At 48.0% G+C, this 22907-nt stretch overlaps 1 protein-coding gene across 1 annotated transcript in view; it reads left to right on the forward strand.

The window, feature by feature from the left end:
* Positions 1-22907, forward strand: part of LARS2 (leucyl-tRNA synthetase 2, mitochondrial) — a 150168-nt gene that overhangs the window by 57124 nt on the left and 70137 nt on the right. Inside the window, exons 6-7 of the mRNA XM_056129230.1 lie at positions 2842-2931; positions 13213-13356. Coding sequence (XP_055985205.1) covers positions 2842-2931; positions 13213-13356 — 234 coding nt within the window. The remainder of the gene's footprint in view (positions 1-2841; positions 2932-13212; positions 13357-22907) is intronic.

The raw sequence follows: 22907 nt of genomic DNA on the forward strand, positions 1-22907 counted from the left end.
ATGTGATCTGCATGAAGGTTCAGTTCCCAGCACCCTCTCTAACAGCTGTCCCAAACCAAAATAAAAATGAATGTTTTTTAAGTGGGGTTTAGAGCAGGGCGTGTCCAAGCGAGGTGTGTGGTTCCAGCCATGGATTCCTGGATCGTTCCATGTGCCTGCAGAGTGTGCAGAGGGCTTGGGTCCTGGTTGAGTCCTCTGTGCCACAGGTGGGACTCAGCTGAGTGGCACGCGTTTCCTATTCTCTCCTCGGAGCTCCCAGCCTCTCCACTGGGCAGGTAACCCCAGCCCTTGGGGTTGAAGGCACAGAGCACAGGCCGCAGACACGTGAGAATAAATCACCACACTGGGCCACCATCCTGCCTGCCACAGTGGTCTCTTAAGCTGCACTCACTTGGCCGCTTCTGTTACTTGCCCTTCAGACCACATGTGCAGACACCCAGCATTTGATGAACAGGACAGACCCAGTGGGAAAGCAAGGGGAGAGAGAGGGAACTCTCCCCGTCCTCACCTCACCTCACCTCACCTCACCTCGCCTCACCTCACCTCACCTCGCCTCGCCTCACCTCACCTCACCTCAAAGCGGACACTTCCAAAAAGAACGCATTTGCATCACATGTCTGACTGAAAGTAGGTTAATGCCTGGTTGAATGATTTTTTTTTTCTTGACAGGATCTATTATCTTTTTCCTTTTAGGTAAAAGTGATTTTCAAAACTCAAAGAGAATAGTGAAGATAGTAGTGCCGCCCCATTGCTGGGTCGTTTTTCCTCAGCCTCTGGAGGCTGGCTCAGGACTGAGGAGACACATCCATGTCATCAACATGTGCAGACATATACACACAGAGACATATATATTCATGTCACCCTGTGCTCATACATGACACACACCCATGAACTCATACATGTTACATGTAATCATACAGACAGACACATAATGTCCATATCACCACATGCTCACACACGTACACGGACACATACATCCAAGTCAACATGTGCACATACATATTACACAGAGGCACATACATACGTGTGCTCATATCAGGTCATGAAAAATTTCAGTGGAAAAGTAGGGATACAAGAACCCCTTCAATTCAACCATTCTCGATGTTTTTGCTTCACGTATGTCACAAATTGACATCTATGGACAGGAATTAAGAAAACATATCTACAGCAAAAGATCAGGGAATATTTCCATTCCACTGATACCCATCCCCATTGCATTCACCATGCAAACCACAGTGTAATTTGAAATTCATTTGGGACATTGTCGAGAAAGATTGAAATTTGACTCAACTTGCAGGTATCCTTATAGCTAGTTAGTTAGTTTATTCTCTGTTCGGCAACTATCTGGGAACATCTCCAGGTGTTACAACCCAGGTCTTCAATGATGAGACTGATGAAACTGGCCGAGCAAAGCTCCCACTCTGGATCTTACTAGAAATGGAAGTTCTTCAAACACTTGTCCGAAAGGGGAAGGGAAAAGAGTTCTGGTGCCCAAAGGGGAGGTATCCAGGGAGGAAAAGGTGGAATGTGAACAAATGTGGAGGTTTGAGTTCAAATCACCAGCTGAGTTGATGAAGAGCTTTGTACCTGATGTCCCTGTAGACTCGAGTCTGAGGACCCTGGGGAGTGGGTGCAGGTGCTGGTGCGCGAATCGGAACCACAGCTCTGGTTCTTCCTGGCCCGGCCAGCCACAGGAACAACTACAGTGCAGGGCCCCTGCGGACTGGGACTCAGTCACCATCCACTCACGGTGGGAGAGCCACCCTTAATCACAGCTGAGTTACTTGTTTTCTGACAGTTGCTGCTAAAATTTTGTACAAAACACCTAAAAAGACCTAATGTATAAGATCTTACATAAGAAAACTAGCTCCCCGGGGGTACCATGACCTGGCGTCAGGCAGTTCCCACCACACCACTCCTTTCCCCACTCCCATTTATTTATCCGAAGAGCAGGAGTCGTTTTCATTTTCGATATCGAAGTCTGCCTTTATCAAATAGCTCTTTGTGAGAGCCACAGGGAGCGCCACTGCCCACCGTGTCAGCCCTGTTTGCTGAGTTTTGAAGTTAAAGAAGCACATGGAGGAGAAACAGTGACACTGCAGAAGTTTTGTGTTTGCTTTCTAAGCTGCACACTTAGAGTGTGGCACATCGATAATGTCTTTTAAAAGTCTTTTTGAATTGTCTTTGCGGGACAGAAAATCAATTTTAGGAACCTTCCGTTTAGGCTTGGAAATACAAGCCAGGAGATTTATTACCAAGTTTCAGATTTGTCTTTTTAATGGATCTTCCGAAGGAGACAACAGCCTAATTCACATAATGGGATAAATGGACTATAATGAGTCTGGAGGAGCGACCTGTTTGTGATGTGTGGAAACACGAGGCTTGTTTTCCAGGAGGATCAGCCTAAGCCAGCACGTATTCCTTTTGATCTTGGCACTTGCTTTCAAAAGGAGCCACACACATGAATTAGCTTCCTGGCCCCTGCAGTATGTTTGTGCTGTCAAAAATAAGTGCTCATACTCAATTTCTCATACAGTGTCGTTCACCTGGTGTGCTTGCATGGGTTGAAGAAACAGAGATATAGAAGACTTCAAGTTGAGGTTCATCACGAACCATGTCTTGAAGAAAGGCAGGGTTGGCATTTTAATAACATCGCAGACCAGAATAAATTACTTCTTCCCTCACTTTCCAAACTGGCGAAAATATCCTAGGTCGGTAAATATTTTTGCAGTGTGATGGTTTTTCAGATTTAAATTGCAAGGCTGATGCATAATGCTCAGTGGGAGGTGGAGTGAGGTGTTTGCAATAAACTCTACCATTTTCTTCTCTGCTCTTTGGCAGGAAATAACTACATGTTTACCAGATTACTACAAATGGACTCAATATCTCTTTATTAAGCTCTATGAGGCTGGACTGGCTTATCAAAAGGAGGTAAGTTAAAATTAGATGCACTCTTAAGATTTCAAAATTCTTCTTTCTCCTTCCAACACCTGGCTTTTGATTTAGGGAAAAAAAAAAACCAGCTAATCATAAAACCCCACTTGTCCAGTAGCTGTGAAAATGGACATTGGCCTCCTCGGGTTGTTCAGACCGTAACCACAGCCTCTTGGATCAGAATTGACCCCTTCAGGATGGGGACTGAGGTTCATCCAGCCAGAGAGAGTGTCTGGCACGCAGGTTGCAATCCAGGATGAACCACAGGAGGGATATACAAGAAAAAAAAGCTATGGATGCAAGAGTCAAGACTTAATAAAACTGAAAAATTTGGCTGCTTCAATAACGGTCAATAAAGTTCACTGTCCTTAGTGACACTTTTCACACCAGGAATGGGAGCAAGTGATGAACCTGTGGCCATTGGGACGGTTTGTCTCCACCCATGCCGAGGACCAGCGCTCTTTCCCACCATTGCTTTTGTACCCTTATCTGAGGACTATGCAGAAAGCAAATAGCATCTGATTGTTAGACTGAAGATTTAGTTTTACCCTGAAGACCCCTTGAAGGGGCTTCAGGGAGACATACAGATGTATGTGATTGCACTTTGTGACCCACTATACAAAGCACAGCCTCCATCCCTGCTCCCATCATTCACTTAACTTTATTAATGGGTGGGGGGAAGGGGTGGTTGGGTTTTTGTTTGTTTGTGGGACACACGCTGTGGTGCTGTGGGCTTACTCCTGGCTCTGCTCTCAGGGATCACTCCTGGTGAGGGTCAGGGGCTATATGGGGTACCAGGGTTTGAAACCAGGTTGTGGTATAGCCCTGCCTACCATACTTTCACTCTGGCCCAGCTATATTTTAAAGGAATGTATTGCATTCCCATTAATATTGGGAGTCAATTAAGAATAAAAGCTTTGTGAAACTGAGTCATATTAGTGTTCAACTGCTGTGGACTGTCTTGGATCACTAATTTTTGTCTGTTTGTTTTGGGGCCACACCCAGCAGTGCTCAGGGCTTGCTCATGGCTCTGTGCTCAGGGCTCGCTCCGGGGAGTCCCTGGGAACCATATGGTGTTCCAGGATCAAACCCCAGTTGGCTGCGTGCAAGGCAGGTGCTGAACCAGCTGTGCTATCTCTCTGACCCTCCGTCTGACTTCTTAAACATCACAGCTGTTCCTCCAACTAGAGTCCCGTTAGGTGAGGAACGGTGAGAGGCAGAGCAATACCCACTCAAAGTTCCTGACTGCAGCAGATCTTTAGTATTACTGGAACATTCTTTTCAAAGTTTCAATCTTGGTTCCCAAACAGATAGAGAATTTTTCATTCAACTCGTTAATTAATGAAGAAGTGAGTTATTTGTTAAGCTAGATTTGAATAAAATTTCAGGGAACAGATTTATACAGTCAAAGGAATACTGAAATGCATTTGCAAATCAAATCAAAATGGCATATTTTTTCCAGAAGGCACTAAACTTTTGGGGTCATCCATTCTATGAGAGAAATCACATGCATTGTCACTTGATAAGAGATTTACATTACTCTGAAACCCAAAACAATTTTTTCATTACTCTCTGCTTTCTACAATTGAACCTGCCTCCTTGCATTCAATGCCAGACTGGAAGTAAATCCAATAGCAGGCAGGTCTTTAGACATCCCTAGAAAATCAGCTTCCTTCTGAAGCATATTGACCTTTTGGACAACTCCAGCCTACACTGAGGGGCATGACAGTTATTTTCTTCTGTTTCTGAGCTTCAGAGAATTCTTGTTGAGACTCGGGGGTAGGGATAATAATTAGAGATTCACATACCACTGGGCAGGTTGGGTACCTAATTTAGCAATCTGATTGACTGTTATTACCCATGCATGTCACAGTCACAGTCCTCCCGTTGTTCATCGATTTGCTCGAGCGGGCCCAGTAACATCTCCATCATGAGACTTCTTGTTACTGTGTTTGGCATATCGAGTACGTCACGGGTAGCTTGCCAGGCTCTGCCGTGCGGGCAAGATACTCTCGGTAGCTTGCTGGGCTCTCCGAGAGGGGCGGAGGAATCGAACTCGAGTCAGCCATGTTGGCTGTGTGCAAGGCAAACACCCTACCACTGTGCTATCGCTCCAGCCCACCCATGCATGTATATACGTATATTATGTACTTCAGATAAATCATATGTACACATCATATGTGTTACTCCATATAGTCCAAGTGACCACAAAAACAAACAAAAAACCACCAGTTTGTTTTGTGTGTGTGTGTGTGTGTTTTAATAGAACATATTTTATTTGGAGGTTTTTGAAGGTGAGGAGGGAGGAGAAAGCCAGAGAGAGAATAATGCACTCAAGGGAGAACGCAAGCTTTTACTCCCTAGCATTAGATAGGAAAGTACACATCTCAGGAGATTCAGGTGACACATATGCTCAGCCAAATGGGCGCAAGCAGCACATGGGCTCAGGCAGCATATGTTTTAATACATGAAAAAGCCACACCTGGGAGACGAAGACTAACAAAAATTTAAAAAAAAAAATTAAATGATGGAGAATGGGCACTGGTGGAGGGATGGGTACTGGATCATTGTATAACTGAAACCCAAGCACAAAAATTTGTAAGTCTACAAATGTACCTCATGGTGTTTCACTAATAAAAATTAAAAAAAGAAAAAAAAGAAAAAGCCACAGCAGAACAGCAAGTATCCTGCAGCTAGACCACAAGAAAGAGCCCATTGAAGATGTGGTCACATGTCTTCAAATCAGTTATGAACTCGCTTGCTTGGTGTCCTGGGCTAGGATGTGGGATGAGGAACTCATCATTACAGTGGCACAAGCCAGCCTCCCTCAGAGGAGCTTGGGCTATCTAGTTCAGATCCCCAAGCCCTGAAAGGCCCCTAAGTAGCAACCATAGGATGTAGCCCCTGAGCTGGTTTAGCCCCCAGAGCAAGCAGTTAAAAAAGATTCCTGGCCTTACCACCGGGTCTCCTACCTGCTCCAGGCAACTCATCCATTGTAGTGTCAAAGACCCTTTTCCCAGGTAGGTTAATATCTTCACCAGCCCAGGGATTAGAAGAGAGGGTCTCTTGGGTTTTGTTTTGTTTTGCAGAGGTTGTTTTGATTTTGTTTTGGGGTGATTTTGTTGGATTGGTGTTTGTTTTTGTTTTGGAGGGTTTGTTCTTATTTTTGTTTTGTTTTGGTTTTGGTTTTTGGTGGGTTTTTCTTTGTTTGGTTTGTTTTTTGTTTGTTTTGTTTCTGGGCTTCACCCAGCAATGATGCTCAGATGCTGATGCTTGGCATTTACTCCTTGCTCTCACTCAGGGATCAGTCCTGATGGGGATAAGTTGACCATATGGGGTCAAACTGGGGTTGGCCATATGCAAGGCATGTGCCCTACCTGCTGTATTATCTCTCCAGCCGTAGAAAAGGGGTGTCTTTGGGGTACCATTGTTCTGTCTGCAATGAACCCCTTCTATTTCTTATAAGGATTAAACAAGCAAAAGCTTGTAAAGAATCTGGGGTGATGCATGGTGCAGAGGACACATCGGTCAGCACTCACCTCAGTGTGCCTGTCAAGTTCTCTCAAGTCATGATGGTATTTAAACTGGAGAAATGGAGAGTAGGACCAAAAAAAAAAAAAATCCCTCAGGAGTTTGGTGCCGCCCAGCAGGTCCACCTGTACCTACAGGGCAAATGCATCAGCCACCTGATGGTGCTTTAAGGCTTCCTGATATCCCAGAATTGCCACTGTGCCTCTGACCAGACCACAACAACTTGGGACCAAGTTTTCCAAGAAATTAAACAGCCAAAAGTTAGGTATGTGGGAGTCTTGCCCACAAACCACCTTTGGCTTAGCTATACAGGCTCATTTAACAGTTTTGCTTCAGAGACCCACACATAAATTTCAAAAGAGATCAAAATCAGAGACTCACAAATGAATCTCGGAAGAGAGCAGCAGGCTGCAGAGATGTCTCCCTACCCTGCACCAGGCTGATTTTACCAGGACACTTAGAGTGGGGCAGGTGTGTCCCTCCGCCTGCCCCAGATGAACCTCGCAGCTGCAAACCTCCAGAACCCAATTGCTACCACACTCACAGCTGACTGCCATAGGCTGTCCCAAGCCCCCCACACATGAGAGTGAATGTGCTAAAAACCCCAGGTATGTGGACTTAGTGATTGAAAACTCCAGGCCTCATGGAGTCGGGGACAGGCAATCTCCCCCCTTCTCTCTTCCCTTCTGGTTTTCTGGCAGTCATGCCCAAGAACTGCCTCTGTGCGCCATGTAAGCACGTTAATGGCCATGATTCAGTGACTCACAAATAAATCTCGGAAGAGAGCAGCATGCCGCAGATATCGTCATACACCAAATATTAAAAAATTTTAGAATTCCAGGAGACTGTGTCACAAAAGCAGCCATGCAACATCTTATACTATTCATACTATTCAAAAATACAAACGCAATTATTTAGTATCTGCTTATAGGGCAGGCTTGGGTGGTGGTGAGAAAATTTGAAATAATGGTGGTGGGAAGGTGTAATGGTGCTGAGATTGGTGTTGAAATATTGAATGTAAATAAATATTGTGAACAACTTTATAAAAATAAAATTTAAAAATTAAACAAAAAAAGAAAAAAAAATTCCCTTATCATCCAGGCTAATTTTGAGGCAGTCTGCCTCAAAATTATTTATTTTACAGGATTTTCATTTCGAATAAAAAATTTTCACTGCTAATTCTTGACTTAAATATTTTTGATATATCTTAATTTTTAATCATCATTAAGATAACTCAATTTTAAGAAAATATCATTAAAAGCAATGCAAAAATAAATACTTGGTACGTTGTTGGAAATTAAAGTTCACCCTAGACTGAAGTATTTTTTCCAGATACATCTTCTATTTCCAGATTTGCTATAAAACATTTAATAACAATGACAAACCCTTGACTTTATAACAAAACTGAGATTGGTGTCAGAGCCATAGTACAGCTGGTAGGCTCTTCTTCCCTTGCATGTATGACCGGGGTTTGACCTCCGGCACCCTCGTGGTCCCCTGAGCCCACCAGCAGTGAACTCTGAGTACAGTGCCAGGAATAAACCCTGAGCACTGCTGCATATGGCCCAACCACCATTCCTCCACCCACGCTCCCTTAAAAAAATGGAAGCAGAGATTGCCAGACAGGGTGGGAGGAGGAGGAGGAGAAGACTAGAATGACATAGACAGTGGAGCTCCTTGGGCCCTTTGGTGGTGATGGAATGTGATAGCATCAAAGCTATAAGCATGAACACTATTGTGAACATGTTACCTATACAACAATAGTAAGTTTTTACAAAATAAGACATGGAACACAGAGAGATAGAATAGTGGACTGGAGCACACGATGCTTTACATGCAGGGAGTTTGATCTCTGGCACCACATGGTCCGCTGAGCACCGCTGGGAGAGACCCTTAACCAGCACAGAACTGAGAGAAGTCCCTGAGGTAGCTACAGCTACCATAGAGCTGAGGTAGCCCTAAAAGCTTTCCCCCGCAGCCCCTTTCCACAAAACGGAGCATAATAGTGGTTAGCATCCTCTTTCTGGGGTTTATTTTACCATGTAAACTGTTGAAATTAACTTTGGGGAGTTAATCGAATTTACCAAGGCTGCATAATATTATTATTTTTCTTCTCATAGCATAGTCATGACTTTGAATTTTTTAATAAATAGCCATAACCCTTGGGTTCAGTTTTTCAGTTGTTGTATGAATGAGCATTTGGGAAAAGTATTTTAGCAGAACATTCCTAAACACTGCTGTGAAAAAGCATTAAGTCTTGGACTGCAGAGAGAGCTCCGGCAGTGTCTGGCACCCGCGGGCCTGCCACTGGGGGTAGACCTGCTGGCCCCCCACACCATGGGGCCCGAGCACTGACCCAGCAGGCACACACTGTTCACTGAGTGTTGCCAGGAGTGGCTCTCCAGGCCCCTTGAGCACTGTTTGTGAGTCCCCCAACGCCCCCTCTCCCCGCCCCCAGAAGTTCTAAAGAAAAAGTCTTTTTGTTCTTAATGAGCACTTTCCATCAAAATGTTTGTTTCCTAGCAGTGCTCCTACATTATTTAAAAAAAAAAAAAGCTATTTGTTTCCATCTCAAAAGGAATCTGCTCTTACTCTCACAAACACATAGTTTTAGCCATTAGTATGTCCATAACAACGTTTTCTCGGAAGGGCGTTGCTTTGTCCTCTCTTGTTTCAAACAACAGATGATTTCGTGGGTGTGGGCAGTAGGGAGAGGAACGACATGGGCTCGGGCTTAGTCTAGGGACCACAGGAGCGCTGCTGAGCCTCCCATTCGGCTCCTGCCATTGTCCAGAGAGCCCACTGACCACCTCAGCAGGCCAGCAGTGTGGTCCTTCTCTGCAGCCGCCCACTGTGGGGCCCACCTGCAGCCATTCTCCTACCGCCCCCTGGTGGGGGGGACCCCCAGTCACCTATTAGGACCCTATCCCCACCTGAATGGAGCCTAAATCCAGACCCATTTCATCTGGATGAAGTGGAGGGAAATCGATTTTGAGAGTTAACTCCTTTAATAAGATATGTGGTGTTTCTTAATTAAGAATCCTCTTGTCAAGAGAAAAGCTAATAACTCCCTGTGAAAAAAATCAATGAATGCCCGGAAACACACACTTTTACCAGCCCTCAGGACCTGAGTCCGCTCGACATGCCAGTGAGGTGTTCGCCAGGAGGCAGGAGCAGTCCAGGGAGCTGTAATCCAGAATGCACGGCCCCCCCTCTGGCTAGGGGAGGCCCCTGGAAGGCCCTGGAGGAGGAGGAGCCGTGAGGAGGGTAAGGGAGGGGAGGATGAGGTGAGAGGAGAAAGGGTGAAGTTCACAGCTGTGTGACTCCAGGAGAGCGGAGTCCTGCCCCCAAGAACTCCCACCGAGCCCTTCACTGCTCGTGGTTCAGGCCTGTTCCTCTGAGAGCCTGAGAAAGAGGGGAGACCAGGACAAAGGGCTACCCCCAGGTCTGCGCAGAACCAACTCTGGAGAACATGGGTCAGCTGGATTTATGATTGTGTCATGCTGTGCATTGCAAAACCGCCTTCTGAATGCATCTCATAAGAATAGAACAGGGCCAACCGGATACTCCAGTGGGTAGGGGGTTTGCCTTGAACATGGCTGACCCGGGTTCAGCGGAGCCAGGAGTGATCCCTGAGCCCAGAGACAGGAATAAACCCTGAGCACTGCCAAGTGAGGCCCACAAACTGAATAATAGAATAGAATAAAAGCTTCTCATAGATGACATGACTCGAGCACATGAAATCTTAATCCTAGTGTTGAGCCTGAGCTGGACTGGGGACATTCTTTTGATTGAAATGGCTCCTTCCATGATGTGGGACTTACCATAAGAAAAGCAGAGAGTTAGATCTTCCCAGAGTTTAGGGCATGTTAATAATTTCAGTATTCAGATTGATTTCATATGCAAGCACAGACTTTTTTTTTTATTAAAAACACCATGATTTACAAAGTTGTTGATTATACAGACACAGACTGTTTCCTAAGAAAGCTACTTAACAGAGGAGTTGGCTCCCATAGGTGTGAGAGAACTAGTAAGTCAATTCTGGAAATGTCTAGTCAGTAAAATTGTATGAAGTTTGGTTAAAAATAGGGTCATCCACAAAAAAGAAAAGAAAAAAAGACGTGCACCCCAATGTTTCCTGCAACACTATTCACAATAGCCAAAATCTGGAAACAACCCAGATGTCTAAGAAGAGGTGACTAGATAAAGAAACGATAGTATATATGCACAGTGGAGTACTACTTGGTCATAAGAAAAGATAAAATCTTGCAATTTGCTGCTCCATGGTTTGATCAGGAGGGTATTATGCCAAGTGAAGTTGGTCAGAGAGAGAGAGAGACCTACCCAGAATGATTGCTCTCATGTGTGCGAATATAACATAGTGGAGGAATAAGGAATAAAGACAGTGGAAACAAAGAACAAGAGAACTGGCCCTCTGTGGGAAACATGGGTGGGAAGGAGTTGGTGTAATCAGTCGTACTCATAAGGGAATAATGTCGGAGGGAAATGTTCAACCGGAAGTAGGAGGGGGAGCTGGAAGTGTTAGGAATGAAACCTTTTTAGCAATGGTACTGTAAACAATGTCAAAAGTTATTTTTAAAAAGCACCTTTCAGGTCTGAATGACAGTACAGTGGTTGGGCACTTGCCTTGCACGTGGCCGACGCTGGTTTGATCCCTGGCATCCCGTATGACCCCTGAGCACCACCAGGAGTAATTCCTAAGTGTAGAGCCAGGAGTAACCCCTGAACATTGCCAGGTGTGCCCCCCCCAATATCAAAACAAAACAAAATTGCCTTTTATAGAGGTAGACTGGGGGGTGAGAGGGAAAGAGGGTACTGGGGAGAGAACATCAGTGGTGGTGCGATTGGTGTTGGAACATTGTACGTCTGAAAACAAATCTTGAATAATTTTATAATTCACAGTGACTAAAAAAAAAATAGGGGCATCCATCATGTTCAAACTGTGGGAGAGGAGAGTATTCTCACGGCAGATGCATCTCCGATTGGAAGTGCTATTTCCTTTAGTGTTTTTTTCCTCCTCCTTTCCCAAGATTTTAAATGGGGGTGGGGATGGGGGCTGCCTTTGTGGTTTGCTTTTATTTGTTTTTCATTCGGCATCAGGGCTTTATTATAACGTGCAAACCTCCAAGGAGGACCTCTCCCCTGTGGAGCTCTGTAACCGAGAGCCCAGGAGATGCCCGGCTGCGTGGGAAATGCAGAGAAGGAAATGAGCTCCTGCTCGCCTTTGCAGCCTGCAGGGCTGAGAGCTCGCTCCGCCCAGAGCCTCCGAGGCTGGCAGCAGGCAGAGGTGGAGGTTTCTTCTCTTTCCCTTTAGAAGTATTTTCTATAGTGTACGGGCTGGGGAGATAATGCAGCAGGTAGTACGGCATGCCTTGCTCACAGCCGACCCAGGTTCTGTCCCTGTCATCCCATATGATCCCCCAAGTCTGCCAGGAATGCCCCCTGAGCACAGAGCCAAGACTAAGCCCTGAGCGCAACCAGCTATGCCTCCCCACTCTCCCAAAAAGAAATATTTTCTACAGTGTTAGTTGTACACATGTTGTTTTCAGCGGGGATCTGCTGCTTGAGAGAATTCACCATACAGCTCAGCAACCCTGTGTCCTGCCTGACTCTTGAAGTGTTGCCCTTTCTTGAACCCCTGATGAGGGTGGTAGTAGGAGATGGGACAAACTCTTGGTTTATTGCCCAAGGGAGTTTTAAAGTCTGAGGTACTTTCATACTCTGTTTTGTCTCTGTATATTTATGGATTCAGGGTTTGGGGGAGGACTGGCAGTGAGGTTTTGGGGAGCATGGGTATGGTTCAATGCGTGTCGTTCCCACCCGGAAATGCCCTAGTCTTTACCTGATTTATGAGTGTGCACCTATGTCTAAATTCATGGATGGGGACAGAGATTTATGCCCACCACATTTTTTTCCGGGCTGGAACGATAGCACAGCGGGTAGGGCATTTGCCTTGCACACAGCCGACCCAGGTTCGATTCCTCCAGCCCTCTCAGAGAGCCCGGCAAGCTACCGAGAGTATCTCGCCCACACGGCAAAGCCTGGCAAGCTATCCATGACGTATTTGATATGCCAAAAACAGTAACAACAAGTCTCACAATTTGTTGTGAGACGTTACTGGTGCCCGCTCGAGCAAACTGATGAACAACGGGAGGACAGTTGTTGCTGTAGTGCTATATTTTTTTCCAGTCCCTAAAGGCTTGACTCTGCCACCCAAGATTTTGTGATTGTGTGAATTTAGGCCAAATTATTTCATCTCTCTGTTCCTCAGGTACCTTCTCTGCGATGTGGGGATAATAGTATTCACTTCCAAAGCTTGTGAGGCTCGAAAGAGCCGGCATTAGTGAAGCATTTGCCACCACCTGGTCATTTTCACTCTGTAAATGTTACTGACCTGTCCGTTCCCCTAAAAGATCCCTAATTCTGTTCAATCCTAGAACCATTTTCTTTTCATTTCCTCTATTTACTCAAGCATCCAATGCTATAAGTTCATTCGCTTCTACGAAGAGGATCCCAGGTTGTTTAGGCACTTGCTTCCAGGCTGCAGACCTGCTTTCGTAAGGCAAAAGCATCGAGGCAGCTCATGGTTTCTGTTCTGCTTGTCCAAGGAACTGCCTGGAGCAGACTCCACGTTTGCAGGCCCTCTCACACGTAAGAACCCCCTGACGTGATCCTGATACACGTGTCTTCACCAGCTGCATTGTTTTCTTTGGTGAATTCTAACAGGCCTTAGTGAACTGGGACCCAGTGGATCAAACCGTCCTTGCCAATGAGCAGGTGGATGAGCAGGGCCGTTCATGGCGCTCGGGCTCGAAGGTGGAGCAGAAGTACCTCAGACAGTGGTTCCTTAAGACGACTGCGTACGCCAAGGTGAGTGTCAGCAGAGCCTCCCCAGAAGTACTGACAAGCACGCTGGAGTGTTTAGGGGGTTTGCAGAGCCACTCCAGGAGGGCTCCCGGACCTGGTGGACCGGCAGGAAACAGGAGTCTCGGCCTCTGGCACCTAGAGGGAGATTGGCTGAATCTCCCACTTGTAAGTCAAGGATGGCCTGGGAGATTATTTGAGGCCAGTGTTTGCTGACCTTTAAAACTGCTCAATCATTGACCTTCTACAGAGATCAGACAGCATTTGGCTTTATCTGTGATTGTGCCAGGAATAGAACTTGAAGGGAAAGAAGGGTCTTCATCTGTGTTCTCAGAAGACCTCCAGGAAGGTAGATGACTTTTCAGAGTCGGGAGAATACCATCTGTAAAGAGTGGAAATAAAAAATAAAATAAGATTTAAAAATAAATGAAAAGGGGCTGGAGCAGTGGTACAGTGTGTAGGGCATTCGTCTTGCGTGTGGCCGACTGGATTCAATCTCCAGCACCCCAAGTGGTTCCCCCAAGTATCACCAGAAGTGGTCCCTGAGTTCAGAGTCAGGAGTCACCCCTGAGCACTGTCAGGTGTGGCCCCCAAACCAAAATAAATAGAATGAAAAGGTGGTGGTCTCTGCAAGGAAGGGTCAGAGTAAAAGTTAACAAGGTCAGGAACCAAAAACCTGCATTTTAACACTTGTTGTGGCTCTAGCTGAAGGAATGTACACTGTTTTGAGTCCCTCAGTTTCCTTATCTGGGGAGGAGAGGGCAGGTCATGTGGTCTTCATGGTGCCTTCTGCCTCTTTCTCCTTGGAGAACCAAGGCATGGCCAGCTATGGGTGGGGTGGGGGCTGGGAGGTTGCCCACTAAATCACCAATAGTCTGGACAGAATCACCCATCTGTTCTACGTATGGCAGAACCACTCTGTGTAATTCTGAGCTGTATGATTTTGCGCCTTTTGAGCTGAACAGATTACAGGATATTAAATTAAGGGGTCATTCACAAGAACTCTAAAGAGAAATGGTTACGGCAAATCAGAAACACTTCATACAGCCATTTAGTCATTTCTGTCTTCATTTAGGGTAAGCCTGACCATGAGCAGGCTCGTGAAAGGTCAAGGCTCTGGGAAGGGCCCCTGGCAGCATTCTATGTGGGATTTTTGTAGGAAGGTTGACCGCACCCTTCCTAGGTCTCTGCATGACTCCGTTAGAGGTGGGCCTATGCAGAAATGGATTTCAGGTTAGATCTAGTCCTGAGAAAGCACAAGAAATAACCTCTGATCGCTACCAAACGTGGCTTAATTAGAACCTCGGTACACTAGTTCCCAACGTCAATGCCATCTGGAAATAAGATATCCGTTTTCTCACTCAGAAGACATGTCATAAATGAGGTGGTTTTTTCTATCCTAATTTATTCAGAATGGAGCAGAGACTAGCATATGGGTTTGGAAAGCCACTCATTAGTACTTGTTCACACAGTGCCTTGCTCCTTTTAAGCACACAGTGGTCTTGGGAGTTGGAAGAAGACGAGCAGAGCTGAGAATACAGCTATGTGTCCCATCCCGGCTGTCGCAGCCTCCTGGCTGACGGTCAGAGTCTCCATTGCATTAACAGAAGGAACCCCATGTGACTCCCAGGACCATCACTAGACTCCATAATGGACATTGTCCCAAAGGCCACCTAATTAGCGATTTTTGTTTTGACCTCTGCCTTTAGTTGGAAATGTAATAACCTAACTGAGGGGCATTATGTTTTAAATTGTCAGCTGTGAATTTTCGACTGTTCAGCAGAAATGGTTAGTTGCCATGGTGACTTGCCTGGTTCTTGCTGAACTCCTGTGCAGATTCACTGTGAAAGCGCTCTTTGGAGGTCAGCACTTGATTTGCCCTGAAAATCAGGGGAAGAAGGAGCTGCGTGGGAGTGGATGGGGTGGGAGAAACCTGTGTTCCCTGCGGGGCCTGGTGAGGCCACATCGGCTCAGGGCCAGCCTCCACACGGCCAGAGCCAGCTGGATGGCGGCAGGACTTGGCAGAACAGAGATGCCAGGGGCTGCCTGGCTTTGGGAGACCTGGAGTTATGGCTGAGCTGACAGAATACAGTTGAGAGCTCCCCAGAGTGTCAAGTATTATGACACTCTAGGACTAATTATAAAATCAAGGGAGACTTATCCTCCTGAAAACATTAATAAAAGCAAGCATCACTGACTGAAAAGAAACTTCTAGAACATAAGTTAGCCACTAAATGGGAGAGAAGATAATCTAGACAACAGCAAGGTTGGGCTTATCTGAACCCAACCTGTAATAGTTAATTACTAGACTTGTGAAGAAGCAGGCCAGTGTGACCCATAATCAAGAAAAATAATAAGTACCCTAATAGAAATAGACCCTCGGATGACCCAGATGTTGTAATTGGAAGATAAAGCCAGAGACATCTAGTATGTAAATAGGACTTAAAGGAAAAGTTGGTCATAATGAGTGAATAGATGAGGACTCCCAAAAGAGAAAGATACAGCTCAGAAGAAGCTATTGAGGGGGCTAGAAATCTTAAACAGAAAAGCACAGTATATCTGGAATGGAAAAGTTCTTTGCATGTATGTGTGTGGGAGGGACAGGGAGGTAGGTAGAGGCATACCCAGTGGTGCTCAGGGCTTACTCCTGGCTCCTAGACCATAATGGGGTGCCTGGGATTAGACCCAGGTTGACCAATGCAATGCAGGACCTTACCTGTTGTACTGTCGTTCCAGCCCCTGAAAAGGAAAAGTTCTGTCTGGGCTGTCCAAAATAAGGGTTAAGTGGTTAATGGGTTATAAGGCTGGAAGAGAGCCCTTACCCCCAAATAAGGGACACCACATATATTGGCTCTAGAACAGAACTGTCTTGGAGTCTGAGAGAAGTTGCAAGAGTGTAGCTGAACCAGAGCCAAGAGCAAAGATACAGATGTGGCTGAGAAACTGCAGGTGTAGTTATGGAGAAGTTCAGCCAAGGCCTTTAAGGTCTTCAAGAATTCATACTTCAGGATGTTGATAAACTCCAGAGCACTTGCCTTGCATGGATGAGGTCTGGGTTTGATCCCCAGGATTGCAAAATAATAATTTAAAATTTATCTTGGAAGCCGCAGGAAATCATTAAAGAATTCATAGGTAGGAAATGACATGGTCAAGTTTATGTTTTATATATTTCTGATACAAACAAGCATGGATGGCTATTGCACTGGTCCAAGCATGTATAATTTAGACTTGGGAAGGGTAGGTGGGGAGATTTAACCAGAAGGTGAAATCTAGGACTGCATAGTACCCTAGAGTAAGAATACAGAGATGGCACCCTCAGGATGGAACTTGAACAGTAAGTGGATGGTTAAACTTACAAAACAGAAGACATAGTTTGTTTGTTTTGGATTTTTTCTGGGGGAGGGGGGTTGGGGGCCACACCTGTTAGTGCTCAGGGCTTATTCCTAGCTCTGTGCTCAGGGATCTCTCCTGGCAGTATTCAGGGGACCATATGGAATCCCAGGGCTCAAACCTGGATTGGCTACATGTAAGGCAAGCGCCCTAACCACTGTGCTATCTATCACTCTGGCCCATAGAGACATATAGTTCTGAGTCTTCTGAACTGGCAGGGGACATTGAGGCACATAATACAAATTATATTTTGTTTGTTTGAATGATTGGAACCTACTTTAAACTGTGTTAGAATAGAATAGTTTTGAATTAGTGGAGGGATCCTGATATATATATATATATATATATATATATATATATATAAATTTTTTTTTTAAAGGTAAGCTGTTGAATCAGTTGGTATTACTTTCAGTTGCCAAGTAACTAAAACTCTGAATTAGGCAACGCAACCAAATGGGAGGAGGTTGCTTCTCCCTTAGGAAACGTCCCACTGGCAGGGACTAGACTGGAATAGGGCCCTGAATTGGCATCTCCTGGTTCTCTTGGCCTTCGCTTTCTGTTCATCACCTCGTGGTTGCAGATTGGGTGCTCAAGCTCCAGACATCATTATTTCCATCCAGGGAAGGAAGAAGCAGAAGGGGTGGTGTGGGTGATAGAGGGTTTCTTTTATCTGCAAAGCAAGGAGACGCCCTTGGCAGAATCCCAGTTGTGGCAACGGCTACCATGGCTCCAGGAGGGACTGGGAAAGTAGGCTTGGGCTTCTGGCTTCTAGAGCCCAGGCAATGGTGGGCAAGAATTGGAGCATGGGGGTGGGGATGACCACAACCTGTGCCCAGCGCGTTCCCTTATGTGAAGCTTTTCAGCAGTGCCAGGCCGCCTCTGTAGGGCACTGCGGCAGTCTGCTGGGGAGGCTGGTTGCAGAGAAGCCCTCCTTCCATTCACTTAACTCCCAGAAGAGAAAGACGATGCCTGATGTGAAAATTACAGGGAGCCCTGAAATTTTATTTAAAAAAAAAACAACCTTTATCAAGGTTGTTCTCTGATATATTTGATGTTTTTCTCCACCGGCCCCCGCTCCCCTGTCTTCCTTAGATTGTTTGCTTTGTGAAATGTTAAAAGTGATTTCAGCCACTCATTCTGTGGAAAGGGAAGCTTGCAGTAGGAGTTCCGGCAGAGGATGAATTAGTCTCGGCAGAGCTGTGTGGGAGGCATCTTGTGGGCAGCGCTGCAAGGGGAAGGGGGACCGGAGTCAGACACGTGGAAAGCTGGAGGGGCACAGAGGCCCCCAGACCCAGTGCCCGAGTGCCTGGCAGCAGGGTGGCCGGGAGGACAGGGAGCCTCGGGGACAGAGGGCTTCCCGTCAGCTCTACGCTGAAAGGTTTGTAGTCTTGATTTCTGCCACCCCAGAGCTGCCTCCTCTCAGGTGCTCAACTGCTGGGACACTCTCGGGCATTAGGGGGGACACGGCCATGCCCTCATGTCACTAAATCAGCCCCACGTACTATATATGAATATAATGATAGAGTCAATCATCATATTTTCCCAATGTGGGGGAGTAAGCTGCAGCTGCTGGACAAGAACCCCAGTCTGCAGTGACCTCCATTTCTTGGCTGAGTGACCCCTTGCCCTCCACATTCAGGCTGGCTGGGACGTATCCCTCTGACACCCTCCCCCTCCCCCGCCTCACGCCCCATCGATACTGAGGGAACTGAGGCTCGAGCTGGTAGGAAGGGATCGCACTGGGATACAAACCCGGGAGCCGGGAGCCTTCACCCCACGGTCCACACTGCCTCGCGGGTACTGAGAATTCACTCACTCTCTCCCACTTGGTACTGAGAGCCCGGCCAGCCCCTCAGCAGGACACTAAGATGACAGACTAGCCTGGGGAGGTGACTTGGTGCTACAGCAGCAGCTTCTCATGCATAAGGCCCTGGGTTCCATTCTCAGCTCCAAAATACAAATGAGCCCAGCTGAGGAGGCTTTCAAGGAGCCTGGGGGCACAGTCAGGAGACGTCTCAGTTTGTCCCCAGCTATCTTAGATAACTATCCCAAATGGTCTCAGGCTGTCTCCAGTGGTCTGTTTATCTCCAATCATCTCAGGCTGTCCCTGATATTTTAGGCTGTCCCCAACAGTCTCAGGCCATCCCTGACTGTCTCAGGCTGTCTCGATGGTCTCGGGCTGTCCCCTGTTCACCGTCCTCCTACAGACAGTGCCAGGGAGACGGGAAGAAACGGGGAGCCCCACACCTTAGTGACCAGGGGAGACCCCACCTAGGATGTGAATGCAGTCAAGAGCCTCTTACTCCCATCCACATTCACAACCTTCAGCGGTCACGGCGTTTCCAAGGAGGGTTTCAACTTAAGATGCAGACAGGTGACATCAGCCCTAATGAAGCCAGTGTGGAGGGGAGATGACAGAGCCCCCCATTCCACTGCTCTTGATACTGCTCCCTTAAATCACTCGGCAGAGGCTCTGGTCATGTGTGAAGCCTCGGAGCATGAAGATGTGGACAGCACCAGGGAGACAGGGAAGAGGCAGGGTGCCCCACGTGTGGGGCTGGGAAGGGAGAGGAGGAGAGCCAAGAGTGAGGGTTCAGACAGGAGCTTTCTGGGGGGAGTCAGAGGAAGAGGCTAATGCAGAAAGACAGCCCTAGGGGCTGGAGCTATAGTATAGTGGGTAGGGCATTTGCCTTGCACGCAGCCGACCAGGGTTCAATTCCCAGCATCCCATATGATCCCCTGAGGGATAATAATCCCCTGCGGGTCAGGGGTAATTCCTGAGTGCAGAGCCAGGAGTAACCCCTGTGCATTGCCAGGTGTGACCTAAAAAGCAAAAAAATAAATAAATAAAAAAGATTTGTGTAGGACTTTTTAATGGCCCTTTGCATTAAAAAAAAAAAAAAGACAGCCCTAGGGGAGCAGGGCACACATCCTACCCCCAGCAGGCTCCCCTAGGGCTTTCAGGGTCCCCTCGTGACAGCCCTGAGGCTCTGGGGTGCTCACAGAATCTTGCAGCTGTCTCCTGGGCATGGGGTGCTGCCTGGCTCTCAGCTACCCTCTTAGATCCTCTCCCGGCCCCGAGAGGCCAGCTCGCCTCTTGGACACAGCAGCCAAGTCCTCCCTCTGCTACCCTGATGGGCTGGCAGGACCTGCTGAGCTGGTCCTGATGGCCCCCTTGCCTCTTGGGCCTCGCCAAGGCCTGGTCTGTGAGGCTGCGGAGTGGAGTGGGGGAGTTAAGGGGTGGTGGCTGGAGGCCCAGTCAGATGGTGGCTGGAAGGTTTCTCCTAAAGGCTGTGTGTCTTTAGGGCTGTCACTGCCTTCCTCTCCCCGCCTCCAGCCCCTCCATAGTCATACAGAAGGGGGATGTATTACCCACCCCACCCTCCAACTCTGTAAAATTATTTTATTAATAGCACAGTGGGTAGGGCGTTTGCCTTGCACGCACCCAACCTAGGTTCGATTCCTCCGCCCCTCTCAGAGAGCTCAGCAAGCTACCGAGAGTATCCCGCCCACACGGCAGAGCCTGGCAAGTTCCCGGTGGCGTATTCGATATGCCAAACACAGTAACAACAAGGCTCACAACGGAGACATTACTAGTGCCCACTCAAGCAAATTGATGAACAATGGGAGGGCAGTGCTACAGTACTACTGAGTAGCAGGATAGTCAGAAGCCATCCAGACTCTGGGCCCTGGCTCAGACGCACCTCAACGCTCTCCCCTCAGCCTTGGCCCCCTCCCAACTGCCTCACCCTGCCAGTGAACTTAGCAGTGCTGCCAACTAATACCTCTTCCCTCCTCTGCCCTTTACCTGCCCCTCTGCTCTAGGTTGAGCTCAGTACTCTGCCTCCCGCCCTGTCCTCTCCTCTCTGAGCTGCAGGCGGGACAGGCAGGAGCCAAAGGAAGGCAGGTCGCCTTAGCTCCCTGGCAAACCCGCGGCTGCCCAGGGTGGATCAGGAAATGGGGGGTCTCCGCCCCACCGGGGCTGCAGGTGGCACAGCGGCGAGGACGCAGCTGGCAGCTCTGAGCAGGCCTGGCAGGGGACTTGTTCCTGGACAGTGGAAAAGTGCACCCAAGCTGGCACAGGGCTGGGCCTTGGCGCTGAGACTTAGAAAGCTCAGGATGTTTCCAGATGGTGAGAGCAATGCAGGGCAGTGCAAGATCAAGGCCCCCGGGCCTGAATGCTGGGCCTTCCTGCCCAGATCCCCCCTGCTCCCTCGTGAGGCTGGTTCCGAGGGGTCCCAGCTCCCTTCCCTGGGGTCCTTGCCCACACCGCGCAGAGGTAGAGAAAGACCTGGAGCCTGTGAAGAAGCACAGCTCCAGGTTGGCAGACAGCTCCACCTGAAGGAAGCATCCCTCCGCTCTGGGCTTTGTTTCTGTTTCCTAGACCGAAGCGGAAAGGGCTCCATCCATGAATAATAGACCCCGGGGTAGATTGACAAGGAAATAAATGACAAGTGGACTAAAGGGGGGGGGGAGAGAAAAAGAGGCTTGGGGCCAGAGCAATAGAACAGTGGCAAGCGCTTTTGCCTTGCATGTGGCCTACCTGGGTTCAATCCTCAGCATCCCATGTGGTTCCCCCAAGCACTGCCAGGAGTAATTACCTGTGTGCAGAGCCAGGAGTAACCCCTGAGCATCGCTGGGTGTGACCCAAAAAGGAAAAAAATGGAAGGAAGGAAGGAAGGAAGGAAGGAAGGAAGGAGAGGGAGGGAGGGAGGGAGGGAGGGAGGGAGGGAGGGAGGGAGGAAGGAAGGAAAGAAGGGAGGGAGGGAGGGAGGGAGGGAGGGAGGGAGGGAGGAAGGAAGGAAGGAAGGAAGGAAGGAAGGAAGGGAGGGAGGGAGGGAGGGAGGAAGAGAAAGGAAAGAAAGTAAGGAAAGAGAGAAAGAAAGAAAGAAAGAAAGAAAGAAAGAAAGAAAGAAAGAAAGAAAGCAAGCAAGCAAGCAAGCAAGCTGAAACTCTGGCTGGAAACCCAAATGCGCTTCTGATACCTCCGAGTCAGGCCCTTTGGGAACACTTCCTCCCTCCCTCCTGTGGCTGGTCTGGGCTCCAGGGCAGGGAGCTGGGGCTGGGTGAGTGTCCTCCTGAGGCTCCAGCTTAGGGCATCCTCTGAGGTTTAAAGCTGGACCAGGGTGCAGCTTCTAAGTTCAGTTGAGTGTCCCTCAGGCACTGACATCCCCACCCTGATCTGAAAAGCGGAAGTGAACAGAAACCCCTCGTACCTGCCTTGAGGGACAAGACGATGTCTGTCCACAAATCAGAAGAAGGGGATAGGATGACTCCTGCCCTCCACCCACCCCGAGGCTGAGCAGCCCCTTCCTTGTTTTGTGATTGAGACAGTTCCCCAACCCCGACCCCCAAGGAAAGCTGGCCCTGAGCTTGACTCTCCTCATCGCCACCTGCTTCTTGCTGCTTACTCTTGAGCATGAGTTCCCAAGCCACCAAGCCTTTCGAAGCAGTGCTCAGGGCATCCTCAAGTTGGGAGATGCCAGGCCTAATGTGCAGGGTGGTAAGGAAAGGTTTTCTAGCTCGTTTTGGGTGGAATCGCCTTGTTGGCCTCTCCCAACTGGAGCTGGTTCATGATTTGTGTAATTAGCTTCTCCTAGGCCCCAGCTTTCTATCCCTCGGGTCTTCTGAGACCAGAATATGGAGAACCACGAAGCTGATCCCAAGGCCACCGCCACTGTTAACGCCCATCATTAACTGATCCCCTTGCATCCATGTTATACTGTTTGGGGAATGTGTTCTCTTATAGAAAAGGACCATTTCCTGGGACCCAAGCAATAGTACAGCAGGTACTTGCCTGGCGTGTGGCTGACCTGGGTTTGACCCTCAGCATCCCAGATGGTCCCCTCTGCACTGAAAGGAGTAATTCCTGAGCATTGCTGGGTCACAGAAAGAAACGAAAGAAGGGAGAGGACGGGACGGAGGGAGGAAAGGAGGGAGGAGGGAGGGCCGGAGGGAGGGAAGAAGCAAGCAAGCATTTCCCACAGTATCCTCCTTGTTCTCTGTGTTTTCCTGACTGATCCAGGGTAGCCAGATCTGAGTGTGAGTCCTATCTGCTCCAGGGTACCATCCTTTGCAGAGCCATAAGAAGCTATTGGCTCTGGTAAAAGGCAACCCCTAATAGTTTACAGAGAGCATATTAGCAGTGTGATTGTGTGCACTCATGC

The sequence above is a fragment of the Sorex fumeus genome, unplaced genomic scaffold (assembly GCF_029834395.1).
Source record: "Sorex fumeus unplaced genomic scaffold, SorFum_2.1 ptg000072l, whole genome shotgun sequence".
NCBI lineage: Eukaryota > Metazoa > Chordata > Mammalia > Eulipotyphla > Soricidae > Sorex > Sorex fumeus.